This window comes from Corvus kubaryi, unplaced genomic scaffold (assembly GCF_017639235.1).
Source record: "Corvus kubaryi isolate FWS band 111438036 unplaced genomic scaffold, C.kubaryi_AGA036_p1.0 72, whole genome shotgun sequence".
Classification (NCBI taxonomy): domain Eukaryota; kingdom Metazoa; phylum Chordata; class Aves; order Passeriformes; family Corvidae; genus Corvus; species Corvus kubaryi.
The window spans coordinates 5,757,955-5,780,788 of NW_024582060.1; the positions used below are offsets into that span (position 1 = coordinate 5,757,955).

The window sequence follows — 22,834 nt, forward strand, 5'->3', positions numbered from 1 at the left end:
GGGCCTCAACACTGGAAAATTTATTCCTAATATTTAATCTCCACCTACTCTTTGTCAGTTTGAAGCCATTCTCTCCTTGTCATGTAACTACATGCTCCTCCATCTTTCCTGTAGGCTTCCTTCAGGTACTGGAAGTCCACATTTAGGTCACCTCAAAGCCTTTTCTTTTCCAGGCTGAACAATCCCAATTCTCTCAGCCTTTCCTTGTAGGAGAGATGCTTCATTCCCACAGTGAACTTTGTGTCATCCTCTGGACTCACTCCATCAGGTTCATGTCCTTCCTGTGCTGGGACCTCAGGGCCAGAGCCAGCACTGCAGGTGGGGTCTCACCTGAGCAGGGCAGAGAGGCAAAATTCCCTTGCTCAGTCATTTGATTTAACTCACTCTCCTGCTATGCCAATAGCTGCCTCGGAATACAGTTCCTTTCAGGGCTACCATCCCTACTTATCCCATTATCATGGCAGCTTTGCCTCTTGCTGTACACTGATCTGATATAGTGATGGTGAGAGCAATTCAGACAGTGTGTATCAATCTGTGTTTGGGAAAGATTTTTAAAGAGCCCTGAAGGGATTTGGGAGCCCAGCAATAATTAATTTCTTACGGTGGCTTTGAAAATGGGATATGCATCACTGGCACTTAATCATTCCTTCTTTCCACAGCTGTTTTATTTTTTTCATGTTTTGTTGTTTGGAAAGGAAACAGTCGTCAAAATTCTATCAGACCTTTTGATGGTGAGGTGGTGTTCATTTGGTAACGCAGTTTTCATTGGATACAGTGAAAGACACAAGTGCTTAACATTTCCTACATCTAGTCCAAGCTGGCCAAACTCACATTTCTGTGGTAGCTTGTGTTTCAGTGCTTGCTTCCACTTCAAGTGGGGAAAAAGAGAGAGTGAGCATCATTTCCCAGTATTTCATGTTGTGTACTAGGATGTCATATCCTGCATACTTGTTCTTTAGAATTTTGTTATCACACAGGTGTGGGACTCCAACCAAACTGACTGCTGTCCCAAAAACAGTGTTGAGGACCCTGATTCTTACCCTGCTGTGTGGGTGTGGGGAGATGGACCTATCTACATAACCTGAAGAAATTAGAAGGGATTCTAGAAGGAACCATGGCCTACGCAGTTAAAACTCAAAGTATTCTGGTTAGATTTAAGCATTTCTAAAGTCTGATTTCTTTTATTTTCTTGCAACAGATCATTCATATTACTTTATTTCACTTTCCATTAATTGCTCCTCTGAAGCAAGTCCTTAAGGGATGTAGGATAGGTAGATGCTTGCACAGCAAATATTTCTTTCATATCACACTGGGTGGCATTACAGGTTTGATTTCACTAAAAGGTATTGTTCCCCATCAAGTGTGGAAAGAAATTACTACTAAAAACAGAGGAAATGTTAAGATTTTTTTTAAAAAGCTGATTTGTCACTTTTCTCATTGACTATGAACTGAATAGACTTCTAACCCTTAAAATACTTTCTCCCCCCCTTTTCCTTTTTATTGCCTGGAATCTTAAGAGCTTTATCATTTGCAGTCATAAAATGAAAATATACACCAAACCCTCAAAGGGCAAGTATGAAATTAAATTATATTTGGGCAGCTGTAACCTTTTAAAACGATCAGATTCCAGTTAATGTATTTCTTCCTGTTCTGAATGCTGCCATGGTGTTTGATGGTAGGAAGCAGTCCAAAGGGCATTGGGAGATAATAAATTCACTGGAAATTTCACCCTGAGGCGAGCCTTGATACACCAAGGCTTCCATTTAGCAGGACTGACCTAAAAATCTTGTCACATCCAAAGGTCAGTTAGGTTGGGGTTGGTGTGTCCCATCTATCTTTCCCTGGTGCAAAGAATGACAGCTGATCTCATAACAGCCATCAGAATATGGAAGACAAGCAGTGGGGAGAGCGAGGAAAGATAATACTGCCGACAACTTCTTAGATTTCCTAGGCCAGTTTCCTAGGCCAGTGAGACCAGATAACATCTGTGGGGCTGCTTGTTTCAGCTACTTCAGAAGTGGCAACTCAGCTTAAAGAGGTTACAGTTGACTGGGGAAGTCTGAAAGAAGGGAGTCTCCCCATGTCTGCAACTGCCAGGTAGTCCTTCTAGGACACATTATACTGTCCCTGAACATATCCTACTTGCTACCAGTCTTGTTAGTCAAAACAATTTACAGTTCATACAATGCCTTAGTTTCAAGGAGGGTCAAAAGTCTAAAAAAGCTGTCAGTGATGACACTGATAGGTGTCATCTGTAAGAACAATGATTCTAAGGGAGCAATTTGACACTAATTATAAACAATACTGAAAGGTAAGATATTTTCAATCTCATGAGAAAATCTGTGATGTGCATCCTCTAGGACTTTGATTATCCTAAGCTTATTAAAATCAGTATAATCCCCTCACACAGTAAATGAAAGAAAAAGGCCCTTCAGGATGACTGTTGTCTTTCAGTCAAAGTTTCTGCAATTGAAAGCTCCAGTGGACCCTTCCTATACTTGTAGTATATTAAATATTAAGGAAAGGGCTTGGAGTTGCATAATATAAGTGTTTTTGAAGGACAAAGATCTAACTTACCATAATTGATCTTCTTTAATTGGGGATGAGCCCTGCAGCATATGTCCATTGTATCCTAGTGGCGTGAATCTCCTTCTCAAAATTCTCTAAGAGGAGGATGAGAGAGACAGACTGCCAGTCGCTGCTGGGATGCAGGAGGCTGGGATGCAGCAGCTCTTCCACAGCCTGTCTTGATGGAAAAACAAAAATTGTTGTTCAGTGTCCTTCTGGAATGTGATAACACCCCACTGTTGGAAGAAAGATACTGTGTATGGTATAAGCATTGGTCTGATTCTTTGGGAAACATTAAGTTGAAGATAAAAATTAAAAACAAATTATTAAATAAAATCTCTGTAACCTTGGACATGCGAGAATGAAATACACAAGTACCAAAATTCACAGGATATTGACTACGTTAGGTTTTTAACTCCTCCTGGAAATTTGCTGATGTCTCTCCATGAATTTTAGTAAATCAGATCCTTCTGAGGAGGATTGTAAATTGTATGTTCCTTTGCTTGTTAAAACTAAACAGAGTATAACTGTTATTTTCAGAAGTATTTCACACATTCTTACAAACATACTATATTTGAGGCAAACACAGTAAAGAAGGGCAAGATTGGCCAGCTGTCAGTGTTTGTCTTCATTTTCCTTGGGTTCACACTCTACTTTATGTTAACATATATGTTCTCCACACAAAGCCAAAGTAATTTGCAAGCAACTTTGGAGGAGTTATATGCCCTTCCCCACATGTTCTGTCCTGAAAATGCAGCTCTGTGCCTTACCAGTTGGATGACTTTGAGGAAGACAAAGTCGCTCTCCATCTGACTTGTATAATAAGAAAAAAGGAGAGGTGTGTTCTTCATGAGATTCAGAGAGGACACATGTGTTTCACTTTAAGTTCAGCTGCTGCCACAAAATTTTAAAAAATGACATAGATGTGCTGAGCACAGACTAGCTACTTTTTTCCTGGTTTTTTATTCAGGATGGTGGGGTGAGAATAACCTTTAGCCATGGATGCCTAACATGTATAATTCATCTGGCATAGTATTGCAAGTACCATTCTAGTTTTTATAAAGGGAGATGAGGGTGATTAGCTCAAACTATTCCCACTTTGTGTCAGTTTTCTCCTGTGGTTCAATTTCCTTTTTCATTTTCCTAGGCAATTCCAGTTAGTAAGCAAGTAATGGTGGACCATAAAGTCAGAAAATTTCTGTGATGGCTGGTGGGGCCTGGAGCAGCAAGACCAAGTGACTCTGTATTTCTGTAGCAGTTGGAATTTTGAGTAGGGGTCAGTGCAGACTTTTAATTCCCTGTGTCAGTAGAGTTTGCCATCCTTGGGAAGTGGGGATATCCCATTGTGCTGGTCTCAGTGCATTGCTTCCCTATGTTTTCATAGCCATATTCTTTCCATTTCATGCCTGATGACTTTGGACAGTTGTCAATGATCCTGATGTTAATGTTGTTAAATACATGATAGAAATATAGATGGTGAGAGTAAGGATTGCATTTAATGACTGTGATATTGGCAAGTGCTTTTTTGCTACTTCAGACGCGGCTTTTATTATGGTGAATATGATTACTTTGAGCAAAGGCCTGTCCTGTGCCGTGGTGTTAACTGGAGAAGTTGAGAGATATTTTGCAGTTGCTGACTTTGGCAAAAACAAGTAGTATCCCTGCGTAATGGAGGACTGAACTGTTCCTTGCCTTATTCATCCTTCCCACGCTGGAGTCACAAACACTGGGTAATGTTAATATTTGTCATGGAAAAATTTAATTGGCAGAAATATTTCCTATATAAACAATAGAAGGGAGGGCTCAGAGACCTTCCCTATTCTGGATTGTTCTGGATTCCTTATCCCTGATAATGATAAAGGAAGGGACTGTATGGAGGGTATTACTGCTCTCCTTGCAAAGCAAGGAGAATACCTGCTTGACATTCCCAGTCTGGAATGGAGTTAAATTTACCAGTTGCTAGCTGAAGAAGCAATGAGTGCTGTTCACCCTCCCACTGCAGGGAGCAGCCAGTCCTGGAGCAGCACAAAAAGGGTCAATCAAATAGGCCGTACATCATCGGAGGAGGCAGATGTTAGAACATATTGTAATGGGTTGCTGTGAGGATGGCTTGTGGAGTACAGGGATGGGGGAGAGCAGCTATCAGCGATGTTTTCTGTCATGGTCGCTGAAAATATCCAAGTTTTGAGGAAAGTCTCTGAACACAGGAAATGAAAGCATTAGCATTCCATCTATGTTAGACTTGTGGGCAGAATGACGGAGGTAGAAAAGAAATAGAAGCATGAGTTCCTCTGTAATACTCCATGTAATATGAGTAAGCCTAGGTATTATCTGTGCTTTGCCAAAGTCACTCTTAGCTTTGGAATGTGTGAGTATTTTACCTGAAAAAAAAATTTCTGAGCTCCAGACTATATTAAACACAGAACTGTTAAAATAGCTTCTATTTTAGCAGCGCCCCTAATTCACACCCACTCAAACACCTCCTCGCTCGTTAACCCCATCATCAGACCCAAGTAACTCAAGTGAAATGAGATGGCATTGGGAATGAGGTAATGAACAAAGATTTCTGGATAATGTTATTACTTCATGATAGCAGCTCTTGTTAGTGTGACTACAGTAAAAGCTTCTTGGTGTTTCCATTGCAAACTCTTTGGTGCTCCCACCCCTTCTGCTTTGTAGACAGCTAATCAGCCAGAAGCAATTTAAAATCTGCATTTACATCAATTTTGGCTCTTGTTTTGGATTGAAAAGAGTTTGGTATTTTGATACTTCATTATGAAACATGAAAATTTCTGGGGTTTTTCCTCCTAATCGAAATTTCCAGATGAACAATTTAAAGATACGGATTAGCTCTTTTGATAACCCAGCCATAATATTAACAATTGAAAAATGTCTCCTAAGATAATTTCAGTGTTTCTTCTTTTCATACAAGTAGATCCATCTTTCTGTCACAAAAAGGTCCGTAGTAAAAATTGATGTGAAGGGGACAATTTTCAAAAAGCACTGTTTTCACTCAGGAGTCTATTTTTTTTCCCCAGTTTACTCAGCGCCTCAAAAAAAGTTGTGGAAACCAAGTTTAATAAATAGTCAGGGATGGATTAGATGTACTAATGGATTATAGAGCTTGTTACTAGTTAATCAGTGTTAATATAGTCGCTGGTTGTGGAATATGTGGCTATGTGGAATTCTTTAAGAGATAAGTTAGAGGTTGCAGCCCTGTTGCCAGTGAAGGACATCATTTTTGCCTCAATAACTAGAATTCAGAGGGATGTATTTCTGCATTCACACTTGTCTAATCTTAAGAGCAAAATGCTGAAGAATTAGAGAGTGGGCACTTCCATAGGGTAACCCAGGTACACTGGAATAATCAGGGACTTAACATCTTGCATCAGGATGGCAGTGGAGAAATGTGGAGAAGGTTGCATTTTCCTTGGTTGGATTGATGCTAAAGACAAAGCTCCCACTTGCTATGGAAGCATGAGGCTCCAGCATTATCCTGGTTATCCACACGGATTGGTGAAACCAGAAGCAGCCATGTAAAGTTCCAGAGTTCATCTCATAGCTCTTCTTGTGCTTGAGTGATACATAGCATGAGAGGGACATGAAAGTTAAAGATATAATTCCCTTTGACTTTAAATCATGTTATTGTGCCTACAGCTCCTTAAACCTCAAGTACAGCGTGTGCCAAAAGAGGAATATCGGTGTGAGTTCCAGGCTTTTTGTGCATGGGTTGCAGTCTGACCATGCAGTGTCACTGGATGTTACTGTCTGCGGTTTCTTGTCGTGGGAGTCAGAAACTGAATCCTGAAGGATTTCAGATGTTTTCAGAGACCACTCTGGGGGAACAAATTCTCTAAGAATTAAAGACTAAACTTCTGTACGTGTCCTAATGGAATACGCAAAGTGTCACTTTTCCCATTACATCAGTGTAAGCATGGAAATAGTGAGATGAACCAGAAAACAGCTTCTTATGTTATTTCCTGAGAAGTTTGCCAAAGCTTCACAGAGGTTTCAGGCTCTCTGGAGTTTTAGGGGCTCCACTGAAGGGGGAGTTTTACAGACCACACCCATTTTATCATAAAATTGAAGAATAAAAATATTGAACAGCTATTGAGTTGTTTCTGTTATTTCATTTTGTTAAGGGGAGACTTTCCTATAATGAAGCAGACTCCAAAATAATGACATCAATTGAGTGCTTTCTGCTCTCTCAGCAATCTTGTTATCAAATAATGCCACCCCTCTCTACATACTCTAACATCTCCTCTTTGTAGCCTGTTCTCTCCCAAGCTCAAGCATCCCAATTAAACAAACATGCATTTGTGGTTGTAAGCATCCAAGTTATCCAGCTTCTAGCAATGGGGCTAATTTGCTAATTTAGGCACTCCCGTGAGTTTTAAGTTGATAGGACTCCCTGTTGAGAACATTAGGAGAAGTCTGACCAGAGTGAAATTCATCTGGTTTCTGGTTTGGAACATAGATTTGCTCTGATACAGTGAGGCTCAATATTGATAGTTCAAAATTGGGGCAATTTCTTTATTTCTTTGCTGGTGATTGGAATTACAATTTTCCACAGGTCAAATAAGTTTGATGGACTTTTTTCAGCAAGCCTTGTCTTTAATAATACCTAGAACAAAACCACTCTGTTTTAGAAGAGGGGATTCCATGTGGGTTAAGGCCAAAGGAAAGGTACATGTGAGCTGGAGCTTTCCTTAATTCTTGTAAAATAATCTGCTTTTATGGAAAGAGATCACAGTGTGCTGCTGGGGAGGAGAACTGGTGCCCTGTACTGATACCACAACTTCACAACAGGATCTCATAGGATGAGGTAGGACTTGTTAGCTTTCTTGAGGACTTGTGGAAGGAGACTGTAAAGCAACGAACATGTACAAAAATTGCATGAGAACTAAATCTAGTTGAACCTATTTGAAAATTTTCTGTGGCACAGAAACGCATAAACTGGAAAGGTAACACTGTGGAACTGCCATTCTTCTCCCCCCAAATAATAACCTTGCTCTACTTTCTCCACCTCCAAAAATAAAATAAAATAAAATAAAATAAAATAACTTACGCAGCTGGATAAAGATGCTATTTCACATTCTATCAGTGTTTCTTGCTAAGGAAAAAGGGAAACAGCAAAAAATCTCTTTAGAACCATACTAGAAATCAATTTGTTTTAGTTTAGCTCTCAGAGTAAGTCCATTTTCTTCTGCAGCTTGGATGATCTGTCCATCACTGGGCCCTGCCTTTCAATACTCTTCTTCTACCTGCACTTCCTCCTTTATGTGTTCTTTCCAGGGAGGCTTGGCACAAGGGAAGCAGCTCAAACACAGTCCTTAGCTCCCCTTTAAGGCACAAATGTCACTTTCTTTCCTCTCTACCTAAGCTGAAAAGAGAGCAGCCTTGTTTATGATAGACTGAGTGGTTGCCACTCTCTACCTCCTGCGCCTTTATCCAGACCCTTTGACCATGTAATACAACTCAGTTCAAAGAGCAAATTAAGTTTATGAGTGAGCTGAGTAAGATGTCACTGAGCTCCTGTATGTGTCAGATAAATGAGGAACAATGTTCATTTATCCCTTCAAGGACAACAGGATACAATTGTAGGATACTTCAGGTTCAAAAATACTCTTAATGTTAAGATGGAAACAGACTGGAAAGAAAATATTTCTCATTTGACTGTTTGATATCATAGTTAACAAATAAAGCTACAACTATAAGGGGGCAAAAAATATCCAAGTGTAAGTTTTTACATCTGTTTCTTTTCCCTCCCACAAACTCTAATTTGGCAATGTGGCATTGTTGCTTCTGGTAGGTGATTATCATCTCTTTACTACTTTAAAGAGAGACTTTAGTATTTTAGGACTCACTTCTTATCACGGCTTATCAAGAAAGAGTTTCTAGAGCAGGCTGAGTGCTGTGATCCATATGTACTGCAGAATACCTATTTCACTACTGTAAGCCTGAAGAAGAGAGACAAGTCACCAAGGAATCTTAGAGTCTGAAACCTGATACCATATCGGCATTCAAGTCAGCAAATCCATGCTCTCAAAATAAGAAATGCAGTTGACCTTAATCTTTCTACTACAAGCTCTGCACTTAACTTCAGGAGACACAGAGTATTCAGATTTGAAGTAATTAATTCAGTATCAGTCCTAACACAGGCACAGATTTTCCCTGACTTAATTCCCTGTTGAATACAACAACTTAAAATGCAAACAGAAAATCTATAAATAAAAACTGTAGAAAGAGTTGCTTAAGGAAATGTGTGTAAAATAGTGAAATGCCTTAATTATAGCTCGTCAGTCTGAAATATATAGAACCTTATTTACAGTAATTCTGCTGGCAGTGCTTGCTTGTTAACTACTCTGGTCACTTAATGGATAACAGTGAATGATTATATACAGTACCAGTCAAGTAAAGCAATGCAATATGAAATAAGTATTTTGTCAAATGGCCACTCGTAGAATTTTGGTCTCTCAAATGAGAAATTATACTTACTGAAGTCAGGTGCTCTGAGCTAGTTGTCAAAAATCTGGATATATGTATAAAAAAATAAAGCTCTTGGGAAGCATACCTGTGGTAAACAAATAGGCAGTAGTGAGTTTTTTCCTATGGAGTAAAATGTCTGGGCCACTTTACTGACTTCAAGCTTCTAATTTGCCAAAGCTGTACTGGAGCAGCAGTCTCCATGTGGAACCTTCATTCAAACACTTCATCTTCATTACAGAATAGTCATCTGTATTCTGTATTACGGAATAGTTGGTGATAAAGGGAATGCAGTTTACAAAACAAATGCCCCTTCTTAAGCCACACATGCCTGTTTGTTAGTCCTCTACATTACCACTGCCAATTTTACTGTATAATCCATAAGGAATATGCTGTCAAAAGTATGTCCTTACTTTAAATAATTTCTTTTGCAATTCTTTCTAACGTAAGAAGTTCCATTGGCATAAAAATAATTAATAGTGGCAGCAAGAATATATTATTATATTCTGGTACTGCATAACAAACTATAGGAATAAATTGTTGCCAGCTTTTTTTTTTTTTTTTTTTTAATAGTTTAAAATACATACAATATTAATTGCTTTCCTCGAAGGGGACACTGTTTATCTGCAGCATTTCATCCAACAGACTTTTTCCATGAGACATTATCAAATTTCCTCTCCAATTGCATTCCATATAGTCCCTCTATTTCAATTACTGTCATATGGTGTGAACATGGTATGTATGAATATGTAGGCCAGTTGGGCAGTTTTCCAGTTAAAATCTCTTTACTTGTAAAGAGCAGACAATCTTAAATACACAGTTTGCAATGATATTTTATCACAGAGACTAACAGATCATATTAGTCTCTGATAGGAAGTGTCTATTGATAAGTTCCTACAGTTACATCCTGTAGAAGGATTGTCTTCTCGTTAAAGGCATGGGACAAAGGAGCCATGAGGTCTAGGCTCTAATCAGAAGTTTCCTACAGTCTTCCTGTGTCACCAGGAGCAGTCAGTTATGTCATGGGTGTTGGTTCTCACCTTGCTAATAGTTGAACAGCGTTTATCCACTGGCAGAATTAAAGAACGCTTTTCAAGGAAAACTGCATTTCTTCACATTTGAGGGTGTTATAGTTAGTGTCTTTCCCATAGAAGCCGCTATAAATACACATAGAGTTGTACTTCAGTTAAAATGTGTGTCCTAGACATCAAAATTACATCAGTTTCTGAGAAAACTCAGAGCTATCATAAATTGTAGGTACCTGTTTTACTTTATTCACTGTCACTGTTCTACAATGAAAGCAAGCATTGTTTTGAATGTACTGCAGTGGAAGTCTTACTTCAGAAGTAAACCTAAAGCTCATTCAGTTTTTCAGTGACTTGGATTCCAGCCTTGCTTCTGGATGCCAAGGATCCCCAGTTGGTCATACCTTGGAGGTTCCAAATGAGAAAAGAGCTAGTGCATTCATCCTGGCACAGGCAAAGCGGGCCTGTTGGCTACAGTGGGATTATTCTCAGTAATAAGGGCTGCAGGCCTGGAACCCTAGAGATCAGCTACCAGAATCATATTTTATGGACTTGTGGTTACTGATTCTAAAAGTGATGTTTTTCTAATATGAGAGAGATGGTGCTTACAAGGCTGTGCCTGTAACTTGCTTGCAAGTGTATAAATGAAACGTTATTCTGTTTGTGAATGCTTCACAGTTTTTCTAATAAGAACTTGTTTTTCTCAATGTTTCCTTCTAAGTCTCAGGTTTTTTTAAGGCTAGAGAGACCGTTATATTGTCTAGTCTGACAAAACAAAATGTAAAATATTATTGAGCACAATAAATTTTGTTTGAAGTTAACCTTCATAAAACACATCTGATCTTGACTGAGACATCATGAGTCAAAATTTTTCTAGGCAGTTCCTCCAAGTGTCACCAATGCTCTCTGATTAAACACAGTGTATTAATTATCTATTAACTAGCCCGGTCTTAACTTTCTAATATTTATTATTGTTCCTTGATACGTGGTTTACTTACCTGTCTTCTGCCCTTAGGCTAGATGCAGAGCATATCCAGGATGGGAGTTTTCAAAGAAAATTAGCTGGGTTTTGAGGCCGTGGGAAGGAGCAGAGCAGCTTTTCAACATTTAGTGTATTTTCTCTAACCTCTCTGTGGTCCACAATTTTGGGGTGAATTCATCCAGCTTGCTATTTTTTGCTTGGTGAGTAAAGGAAACATTAGTCCAGGCAAGGTCTGCTGCCACAGGGAGTCTCTGCATGCCTCAGCACTGGGAGCAGGGCACTTTCTTGTAGGAATTGGCTGTGATAAAGGCAAATGTTAGGTGGAACAGTAATAATTCTCCACTCTGTTCAGAATTCTGTGGAACAAAGCAAAATAAAATAAATCCCAAGTGCACCAAAATACTTTTAAGTGCATTTCAGGATCTCAAGCTCTATTGTTATTATCTGAAATTATCCCAAAGTGAAAGTTAGCAAATTCACCTTGAAATAGGGTCTTTGGGCAAGTTTTTAAAGGTGCTTACTGTCTTTGTGTTCAAATATTATCTTTGTTTTCCGCAAATCTCCCATCTGATGCAAACAGGGGGCACTTAAAAGCTTTTGCTGAAGTTTGAATGTACAAATTAGCATGTGCCTTTGAAATGTTTGACTAACAGTCTTTGAAGGAAACTCAGACAAAAATAAAATCTGGCATTTCTACCTTTCAAATACATAAATGAAGACATTTTTGTAGAATATCTAGCAAGCATTGCTACCAATCACTAATGCTTTAATTCTAATTTCTGTAGCTTTTATCTATGTTGCTAGTACTTTTAAAAACCCGTCTTACAGTAGGATGTATGTCAAATGTTTGCTTTAGGTGAATTCCCTTTTCAACAGAAAAACCACCTGAACAGATTCAAAATTAATTCTGTTTGCCTTAATCAAAGTGTTCATGCCTTATATAAGCATAAATTTTGAGGTAAAGAAAAATGAAATTCATGTATTCTGAGTGAGTCTCATTTTATACCATTTCCCTCCCCCCCACCCCTGATTATGCAAAAAAAACAAAGAGGAAGGCCATTCATGTGTATATTTTTAATGATGGGTCTCAGAATGACAAAGAAATTGAAGTGGTGGATCAGTCAACAGTTAAAACACTCAGGCACAGTGGTTTGTAAATTCATCGCTGTGGTATCTTCACTGAAAAAGCACTTTATCAGAAACAAATTTATTGCAGCAGCTGATTCAGTTCCCAGTACCACCTGTCTCTCTCTGTGTTTTTTTAATAACAGCTCTTAATCTCCACTGTTCACTAATAAAAATATTTTAATAAGAGATAATACTGTAATCCAAATGCCTATAGGTGCTTGAATCAACTATTTCTGCCTGTGTAATTGCTAGCACTTTGTTCAACCCTTTTTAAAACTGCTATTAAATCTCATTCTCATTTTCTGTGTTAATAGAACAAGAATTCATTTTTAGTGTACCCTCCAAGCAGTAATGAGCATTGTTAACGTGTAACAACAATGCCCAAGGGGAAAGTTTTCAAAGCTGGCCTAACCTTAAGGCTTTGCTGTTGATGTACTACAGAGTCATCAAGCCAAGAGGTCTTAGAACTAGTCAATTTAGAGAGTTCAGCTGAATATTTCTACTTAATATATTGGAAGAATTATAAATGGTTTAGGTGGTGACCTAGGGAGAAAGGGGATTTTTTGTTTAATACCTTAAGAATAGAGAGACAGCATTAAAAAATTAACGATACCTCCTGCTTATTTTAAAGTGTATCAAATTGTGCTTTTTTTCTGATGATTTTGCTTCCATACAGATTTTCATAAGAGGTTAATGAGAAAACATTAACAAAACATGCAATATTGCATATGGGCAGGGGAGCCTAAACGTAGTCATTTAGTTATAAACAAACAATAGATGTTACTTTTTAATTGCTTTTTCAGAAACCCAATTCTGCCTTCTTGAAGAAGTATTATCTATCTTTTTAAATTCAGAATATTATCCTTATTTATTATGTGTAGCAAAAATAAACCTGCCTAAAGCAATAGTGCTTTATTGATTGCAACTGAATGCCTTGGTCACAATAAACCAATCAAGACCATATAGATAAGAAGTCCTGTATGAGGTGCAGCAAAATGACCTCCTAGAGTGCTAGAATTTGACATTGAATCTTTAGGTTAGCTGATGGTGGTGGAAATGCCTTAGCCAGTCTCTGTTTGGGGTAAAAATTAAGAGGCTCAAACTCAGTGTATTACAGGAGTGATACAGAATAACATCATTTTCCTTGCACTTTTTGAGGTCTTGGTTTCATTACTGTATATGATATAGGGGTACATTTTAGATGATAGTTGAATATTTCTACAGAGATTTATTCATTGTTCCAAAATCTGAAGCCAGTATGGAAGCAGAGGTAGAAATGTTCTTTTGTTGGAGTTCAGTTTGTCTATGAAATGAATGCACAAATTATTGTCATTTAGCCATCTTGTTTCACAGCACTTGGTCACACCATTGCCCTTTCCTTGGGTATGAGCTAGAGATCATCATGTCCTGAAACATCTGAATATGAATAGACAAGTTCAATAATGCAAAAGCTCAAAAATAGTGAAAGTCTAAGAAATGCGCTGCATGTTGTGTATTTCTTTCCAGTTTTTGAAATGGGAGGGTGACACAGGGGCAATCTTACTGGCTAAATAGGTTTCAAACTCTTGCAATTTCATAAACTTACGCTTTTCATTTTAGAGCTGGGCCTGATACTGCTTTTTCTGCAGAATAGTTGGTTTGTGTTGCAGACAGAGACTTTTAAGAGAGGACTCTAACAAGGGACCTCTTATAAAATTTGATTAATGTTTGGTTTTAATTCTCAAAATAAATCAAATTGAGGTGAGATGTTGAATCTGATAACAGGGGGACAGAAGGTTTTACAAAGCATGAATGAAGGCTTTATAGATTTTCTTTCACCCCTCCTTCCAGGTTACTCCACACCATACTGTGTGTTTCATTTCTCTTCAGGTGTGTCCATCCCTGAAGTGAGAATAAGGCATTTGAAATTCCATATATTCCATTTTTCACCTGAAAATAGGGCTTTCTTCTGGGCTGTTGCATAGAAAAATACATTCCCAGTGCTTATTTAGTCTGCATACATTGTCAGAAAGGTGGCTGATGATAGTACTGTGAGGAGGAACCGGCTTCCAGCCATTGCTCAGAGACCACTGGAAGGTGTAAGATGTGCAGATTCTTGGACACCATGTTGTGCATGTATTTAATGTAGTTTAGTTCTTGTGTTTCCATCTTTGGATGAAGATTCATTTGGAAAAGTCTTCCCCACACAGAAATTTCTGTAAAGCTCAGTCCTCAGCAGGCCCTGTATGGCCTGTCAGTAATCTCCAGTTCGCTCAGGACTGCCAAGTGTCCAAAATGACTGTGTTATTTTTATGTGGACTAGACATGTTCTCTGATATCTAATCTACAGAGTAGCAGCAAGCTTGAACCTTTCCTGCCTAATGGCCATTTGACTTTCTTTTGTCTTTTTCCCATAGTTTCCTAAATTTGTTTTGTCATTTTTTCACGAGGGAGCAAAAGAAAAGGAAAAGCTTTCCATAGATCTGCTCTGTCAGCTCCAGAGTCCCATTATGTTTGAGCTGTTCTCTAATCATGTATCCTATTTCTTTAACAACAATTGCCCCTCTGATATATTAATTCATACATAATGCTGGCTTGGTTTTCATTGAACTGCCTGCTGTAGTTCTTCCCTAGTTCACAGAGACCTTGTTCCTTTCTCCCTGCAGAATTTGGGCTTCTTTAGAAAGAATCAATGGATATGAGCTTCAACTGATAAATACATGCATTTGAATCTGTGACTTATTTGGAGCTGGATTGTTTTTGATTACTTTATCTGTAGTTGATTTGCATCTATTTGGCTCAGACTCACTGGGGGTAACACATAGAATAAACGAATAAATAAATATGAGGAAAAGGCTAAAACAGAGCAGATGAATTAATGGATGATAGGGAAAGAGAGGGAGACTAAGCAGAATGGGATGGATAAATGGTGATTAAGAAGTACAGAAAAATAAGGGTCAAGCAGTGATCCAAGTAGAGTAAAGAAATAAAAAGGATTCAAAACTGAAAATAATAGTGAGCCTGAAAATAATAGAGTGAAAAAGAAACAAGTAAAAACTTGGTGTCTGATTACACTTAAAAGAGCAGTGAGCTGCTTTTAGCTGTGTGAAAGGGCTAGGACTGTGCACCAGCAAAGGGAAGAGTTTGTACAGGGAATCATGAGACAATGCCCAGGGTTGTCCAAGATTCAGAGCAGTAAGTCTTGCCCATTTGATCAAGTTAAGGGCTTATGTACTGTGAGCTCATATTAGCAATGTCTCTGCACCTTTTGCACAGATCCATGTAGCATAATCATGAAATTAATCCTCATACTCCTCTTTCAGACGTGATGGTTTGGGATGGCATTTCTTTGTGCCCTCCAACCTTAGTTCGTCTATCAGCATATAAAATTAAGTGAGAAACAACATCAAAACAACTCAGCACTACCAACAAGAATTTGTAGACTTAGTCATATTGAAGCCACCCTGTTTTTTTCACATCCAGTTCCATATTTCTGCATGTTATCCCTTGTCGTACTGCATCTTAGAAGCTCTGTTAGCATCTGCAGGCAGAGAGTGTCTTTGTTCAGTGTTACACATGTATTGCACAGCACTAGTCACTCACACAGCACTAGTGCGAGTCCTGGAAAAGGATGCTGGGGCTGAGGAGGGAAAGCCTTTGTTAGTACATTCCTGCTCTCTTCGGCTTCTGACTTGGGAGTTCCTCCCTGTTCACAAAGCAGCAACAATTGTTGCTTCTCCTGCCCACCATGGTTTTTTTCTCCATGTTTTTTTTAGGAGGTCAGGGGAGCTTCCAGGCACTTCTAGTTTGCCCCCTTTCTAACTGCTTTTGACCTCTGTCCCTTAAACTCTTACTGTAGTGCTTAACTTTAAACAGATGACTGTAATTATAAGTATTCACATGTTAATAATAAAATATGTGTCTAAAGTGCCTTACTGGTTTAGTTTTGAAGAGAAAAACATTTCCACTCTGTGTCTGCATTGCATCTATCACAGAAAGGGTTCTCAGAATTAATTGGGGCTTCTAATAGTTAATGGACAGTACCACTGATATGTGTATATTTGTATTGACTCTAGTGGTTCCCCACAACCCAACTGAGAGTGGACTCTCACAGTAATTACTAAATAAAATTTTGACGTTCCGTGTCCCAAACACCTTACAGCCTGGGAAAACAGGAAAAATACAGCAAATAAAGAAACATAAAATAGTAGCACAGAGACCATCATATCAAACAGTATATGTGTTTCACAGGGGTTGATGCATATTACTGGTGGAAATGCCTTTATGCCTCAGGAAAGGGAAGATTGTCCAGTAGCTCAGGCAAACCATGAGCATTAGCTTCTGTTCCCTGTTTTGAATCCCTGGACACACAGGGAAGCTGGGACGTCATGGTGACGTCTCTTGTTCATCCCTGGAGGAATGAGTCACAAAAGAGAAGATGACAGTTGATGTCTTGAAACATACATGTGCTAAATAAAAAATACCCATTGGAAGGAAAATGTATCATCTGCAGTAGCAGAAGTTTTGGGAAGCTTATTTATTTATTTATGATGTCTCTCTTGTCTTCCACCTCACCCCAATTTTTTCTTTTCTTTTTGTTCTGTTTTTCCAGCAGTTGTATGCTGCCCAACTTGCTGCGATGCAAGTGTCTCCGGGAGGCAAGATTCCTGGCATTCCCCAGGGGAACCTTGGTGCTGCCGTGTCCCCTACCAGCATCCACACAGACAAGAGCACAAACAGCCCTCCACCCAAAAGCAAGGTACTGTACCAGGCCTGTGCCTCTCAGTTGCAGGCAGCTCTGTTTCCAGGATGTCTCCCTGAAATGGGAGGAGGTTGTTGCAAAACATCTAGGAAGAATTTAGCTAAGGAATGCAGGGAGAAAGCAGTCCTATTTAGGTGACAGCAAGAGCTTGATAAAAATGTGTCCTTCCTTTTTGTTGGTGCCCTCTAGCATGCTGTCCATGTCCTTTTATCATGTCAGGAGAGATTCCTTGAATTGACAGTAGTGTCTTGTTTTTACCCTAACAGTAAAGCAGCACAGATTAAAAATAACCAGACAAATAAATAATACCATTGTCAGCTCAGTGAGATACATGTTGAAAGAATGAAAGACATGGCTTGAAATCAGTAGCTGCTGTGTTGATGAATCAAGCTTTAGGTTGTCTCTTCCCTCTCTCCTTTCTGACTTCCTGTGGCTTTTCCTTGGCTTGGTCTCTTCTCTTAGAGCAAGAACTCACAAAGCAGTGCTTGATGGTAGATTGTTGGGTTTTGGGTTTTTTAAAAAGTGTTTGGTTAGCAAGTTTTTGCACTTTACAAGGGGGGTTTTGTGTGTGGCTGGCAGCTTGTGAGATCTCCTACACTTAAAATCTCGATGTTGATTTTGCTTCTCCTGTGCAGCAGGAGAATTTCTGATGAGATCTGAGGGGCACAGTGTGTATTTTGTGGCAATTGCAGGATTACAAGGCCTGCCATATCTGCTGGTAATATCGAGCATAACCATTTTTAACTCACAGCTGTCAAGATCATCTCTGTTCTCTCCCATGTTTTATTGCTTTTTCATATTTTTAGGTGTTCCAGTGCCTTTGGCTTGCAGTTCTGTAGGAGACAAACAAAACTTATTTTGCAAAGTGGGGGAAAAAAATAAACTAAAAAAGTGGGCCAAAAGGAAAGGAAGGGGGCTCCAAAAGGCTGTAAAATTGTGCAGTGTAAGCCCTGTGCTGCATGCTGTTTTCAATCTGCTGTGTGCCAGTTGGAGGCTCTGAGAGAGTGGGAGAGAAAGAGAAGGGATAATGCTGAGAAATGATAGAGTGGCTGTGACCTCCAAGCTCAGCCTGGAAATCCAAGACATTGATTTCACTTAGCATTCCTGCTGAGAAATCCGGCGGAGTTCAGTTGTAATAAAAGAACAAGATTCTGTTCTAATGGTAATGGTGTATGACAGACATATCACTTTGTCTGTCCTCAGCACCAGAGAGATGGGAATTGGAGAAAGGTCACCTGACCTGCCTGAGCTGTTGTGCAAGTGCTGTTCTGAGCTTTGCACCCCAGCCTGGAAGCACAATTATTTATAATACTAAACAATAAAGAAACCTTTCTAGAGCCTACAGTAATTAGAATAAAGCTTACACAATAGTGCAGTGGCTCAGAAAACACACTGGCAAATCCATCACAATGGCAGAAACTGAAGCTTATGTGTTGGAAGTAAACACCTTTGTTTGTGTCTGTGTGGACCTTTCTTTGCTTTTTCAAAGCTTGTTTGTGTTCAACAGCTCCAAAAGTTTATTTTGTTTGCCGATTTTTTTTTTTTTATATTTAATTTTTCTAACTGTCATCAGGGAATATGTCTTGAGTTTCACAGCCATTTTTAAAATTTTTTTTTTAAATCCCCATTAGCAATTTGATTCCTGAAGTTAGTTTGTAGTGATCTTTCTCACTCTTAATGTACATCAGTCCTCCACAGATGAATAGTTAATGCCTTAGAACAGCTTTCAATAGATGCTGTTTACTGAATCTCTATTTTCAGCCCACAGTTTACACTGGCACAGCTTTGGTAATACGCTCAAGTGTTTGGAGACAAGGAGACAGCCTTACCTGAGAGTGTGTCAAGCTACTGGCAAACATCTAGGTCACTTCTGAAAAGCTGTGGCTTTTTCTTCTCTTGTGTAATGTTAAAGTTAGTGTGCTGCTCTTTGCAAGGATTCTTCAAAGTCAGCCTCAGCAGCAGATGGAACAACTGTTGGCTCTGGAAATGCTGAGAAGCATCAGGGGGAGCTTGCCAAGGATCATCCTTTAAACCTAGTAAGACTTGAAAACATCCCTGAAACTCCTTTAAGACCTTGGCAACTCCTGTTTTGGCAAACCTTTTATCAGTGGCCCTCACCAGTGTTTGAACTGTGCTGGACAGACTACCCTGGCATCTCCTGTCATCTTGCTTGCCTTTCAGCAGATGTGACCTGGAATAGTCAAATTCACTTCCGAGGGTTCAGTACTGTAACTTTTAGGAAGCCATGAAGTAGAGATGCCATTATGCTGTACTGCACACATTCTGTCAAGTTTTGGTTAGAAAACTGAGCTGGTGTCGTACATTCTTCCAAGAAGAAATCCATGCCAGAAAAACTGATTTAAGAAACGGAGCTAGTGGAGCGTGTCCAAAAGAAAAATGCATGTGTCTTGCGGAAATGGATTTTAACACAGCTTCTTCTTGAGCAGTTTTTTAAAACAGCCGGTATGCTAATCATACCATTCAAATTTACCAAGGCCTCCTCCACAACCCGTTTGAAAGGCAACTATCTTTGAAGTTTGCCAAATTGTGCTGGATTTCCAAAGTCTGTCTTAAGCACATTTTGCTTTTGATCATGTAAATGCTGCATACTGCCCCACTGGGTGTTGAAGGTGGTTGCAGGCTCCCAAGCAAATAGGAGAGAACATGCAGAGGTGCAGATAATGACTAGGCAGAATAACTTTCCAGCCCATCTCGTGATTCATTTCAAGCCTCTTGCTTGTACAGGCCCATGCACAAGATAAAATAAAGCAATGTTTTAGACACTATGCTTATCTGAACAGTGACCTTTACCATGCTACCAGGACTCTCACCTGATAGCTCCAGTCTTCGCTGGCTTCAGATGAGGTGCTTTACACCCTTGCATAAGGACAGCAACTTCACCCTCACTTATCAGGGCCCTGTTCATTCCTGCCTTTGTTTCTGGCTTTTTATGTGTCATGGATAAATATAGTATCTAGTGCCCGCATGCTGCAATATTCTAGCCCTTTCCATGTAACCTCTCAAGTGCAGTAATTCTAGAGTGAATTTTCAATGTAGCTTGTAAATGTAGCTAAACTATTCCCCATATTTAATGGAGCACAATGCATTGTCTGTAGCATCTTCTGTAAAACAGGAGCAATTCAGTGTGAAATGTGACAGGAGAGAATTCCTGGGCGCTTTTCTTTTAACCTTGTTATGACCTCAGCCCTAACCCTACTCACAGTTGTGTCTCCATCAATGACAAGAGCACACAAATTGTCCAAATCAATTTTTTTTTTGTTTTATTCAAATACTTCTGGCAGTGATGTTACATTTACTCAGCAGTAGCACCTGGGAGTTGTGACAAGGAAAGGAAATGTGTTTCAGACAAGCCAGAAACAGCAGTAAGCAGCTGGATATACACAATCAGATTCTCCTCAGCTACAATATTCAGACAAATATCGATCTGAATCTTTAACTGAAGAGGGTGCTTTAGTTTCACATTATCTGATCACCAAAGTGAACACTTCTAATGGAATTTTCTTCGTGTCACCTATAGGCTACAAGTAAATGGCCTTTGAAAGTTTTAGGGCTGAACAGATTGGCCTTAAGATGGCCAGAGTCTCTCCAGAAGAACTTCTTCCATTTTTGAGGAGTGTCTGCTGATGGTGCTACATTTGCTGCCACGTGCACCATCTGTGTCTTGCATCCTGGTTATAGTATGTGAAGGATAGAAAGGGAGCAAGGTGTGCTTGCTCCATTCTCATCCAGGGAAGGTCAGGGAACTACAGCCGAGTCACTGGTGACTTTCTTACCAAGTCCATGCAAGACCAGGGAAAAAATAAAGAATAAGAGCCTTTGGAAATGGGCATTTTAATTCAGGCATACCACAGGTTATGTTACTAGGAAAAATAAGTAAACTATGGGGAGCTGGTTGTGGATTTTCCTGTGCCAGTCAAAACTGATGATGGGACTACCTAGTTTTAGTAGGAAAGCTTTCTTAACTCAAGATAAAAATATAGTGGAAAACAAAAAGGAAAATATCTGAAGGAAAGAAGAAAAAAACCCTGAAATGGTAAAAAGGCCCGTAAAACTCATCTATATGATATTTCTGATTCTACTTCAGGCAAATTGTTGACTTGAACTTCATTTTAGATGACTACCCTAAGCAGCCATGTTAAGTCGGGTGCATTTGTCTCCCTTTCTGTCATCTCTCCCTTTCAAATGATGGTGCAGAATGTGGAATTTTATCCTGGGGAGATCTTGGGGAAAACATTAGTCTCCTTTGTGTGCACAGCTGCATCAGCTCACTTGCCACATGACTCTCGCTATGGCAGAAGCCTGGCTGAAAGGTAGACATACAGATTCCTTGTACCCTTGTAAGAGCTTCCGTTTTTGAACATGTTAAAGGAAAGCATTTAATTTACATTAAAATATTAAAATGGCTGTGTACAGGTGATCAAAGGGCATGATTGTGTTGGATGAGGACAAATTCTTATCCTTGAAGAGTAGAAAAGAGGAACCTGTCTGAAACTAACCCGTGGCACATGTTAGGCCCCAAATACTCATGGCAGTCCTTGTCCTCTTTGGAGAGCTCAGCAGCTGCTGAAGGCCTGTCCAAGCAACAGGAAATTAAGGCATCTTTATTTTCATTAGAGTACTGAGGTATTTTAGAGTGAAGGGCAGCAGTTCTCATTAAAGTGATGTAAGACACAGCATCCCTGATAAAACACTGAGGCTATATTTAAAGAAGTTTTATCTCCAACATTTGCAAGCTCTTCTATTTTTGAGAGTTTCCAGGCTGGACACGATTCTTTATATGCTACTGATTTTAAAAAAATCCTTGCTAAATTAATCTATTAATCTTTTCAGCACCGGAATAACAATTAGCACTAGAATATTCTACATCAGTACATCCAAAACATTTTTCAGTGATTGCATTCCCAATCCCCTTGCCGGTGCATCAAACAGGTCAGAAATAGCTATAAGATAATCAAGGAAAAGTTTACAGTACAGATGCAGTGATGAGTAGGGAGCTGTAAACTGAGACCTCATCCGTGCTATGCTCTTTCTTCAATCTCTCTCTCCATTCTTGTAGTTAATAATCTCTTTACCTGGAAGCCTTTCTCATTTGCTGCCCATGCTTTTGATCCTAAATAGTAAAATGTGGAGTTGGTGACGGAATCTTTGAAGCTGTTTTCCTCTTCCTTGCTCTTCTTCCTATATATGACATGCAGGCATATAAACAATGACTTTTTAAACCATTTTCTGGAGCACAGTGAAAGGATGGGTATTAATGGAACTTCGTAAGGTGCTTTTCTAACATAGCGAATGTGTTCCAAACATTAAAAGTAATGTTAATAGCAGTATCTAAACAGCAGCAGCAGTAGTAGGGACTTGCACAGCATTCTGCCTGCCTAACACCCCTCCTTACTTTCCTAAAAATAAATTAGATACATGGAGGGGCTCCTAGGATGCTTTTTCAGATTAACTGTCCACAGCTCTTCTTTCCTGCTGTCATGTCTCTCTGGCATGAGCATGTCTCACAAGCAAAGTTGCCAGGCAGTTAACCCTTGTCAGGCTCAGCTGGCATTTTTTATAATGAAAACTCAGAAGAAAATATAACAAAAAGGGGGGAAAAAAACCATCCAAAATCTCTGATCACAAAACAAAAGTGAGATACACAAATCAAGCAAGACTGCTTTATTCCTGAAAGAGAGGTCCTCAGAAATCAGACAGGGAACAACAGAGGTGTAAAGCAAAGTGGTAAAAAACAAGCACTGTGTCCGTACTATTTCACTGCTGTTCTTTGCTGTTAATGCCTTCTACACCTGGTATAAATAAATAAAATTGGTGGGATGGGCAGCAGCTGGTAGTTCTTATTATTTTTGTTTAAATGATCCACATCATTGGCTTCATACTGAA

General features: G+C 39.3%; 1 protein-coding gene across 20 annotated transcripts in view; it reads left to right on the plus strand.

Moving 5' to 3' along the window:
• The window catches only part of SOX5 (SRY-box transcription factor 5), a 609,758-nt gene that overhangs the window by 539,645 nt on the left and 47,279 nt on the right, over window positions 1-22,834 (plus strand). For 19 of the 20 annotated variants that reach the window (XM_042050099.1, XM_042050094.1, XM_042050095.1 and 16 more), the window contains one exon: window positions 16,781-16,927. In XM_042050099.1, the coding sequence (XP_041906033.1) occupies window positions 16,781-16,927 (147 nt within the window). The remainder of the gene's footprint in view (window positions 1-16,780; window positions 16,928-22,834) is intronic. The other variant, XM_042050091.1, reaches the window with a different exon arrangement.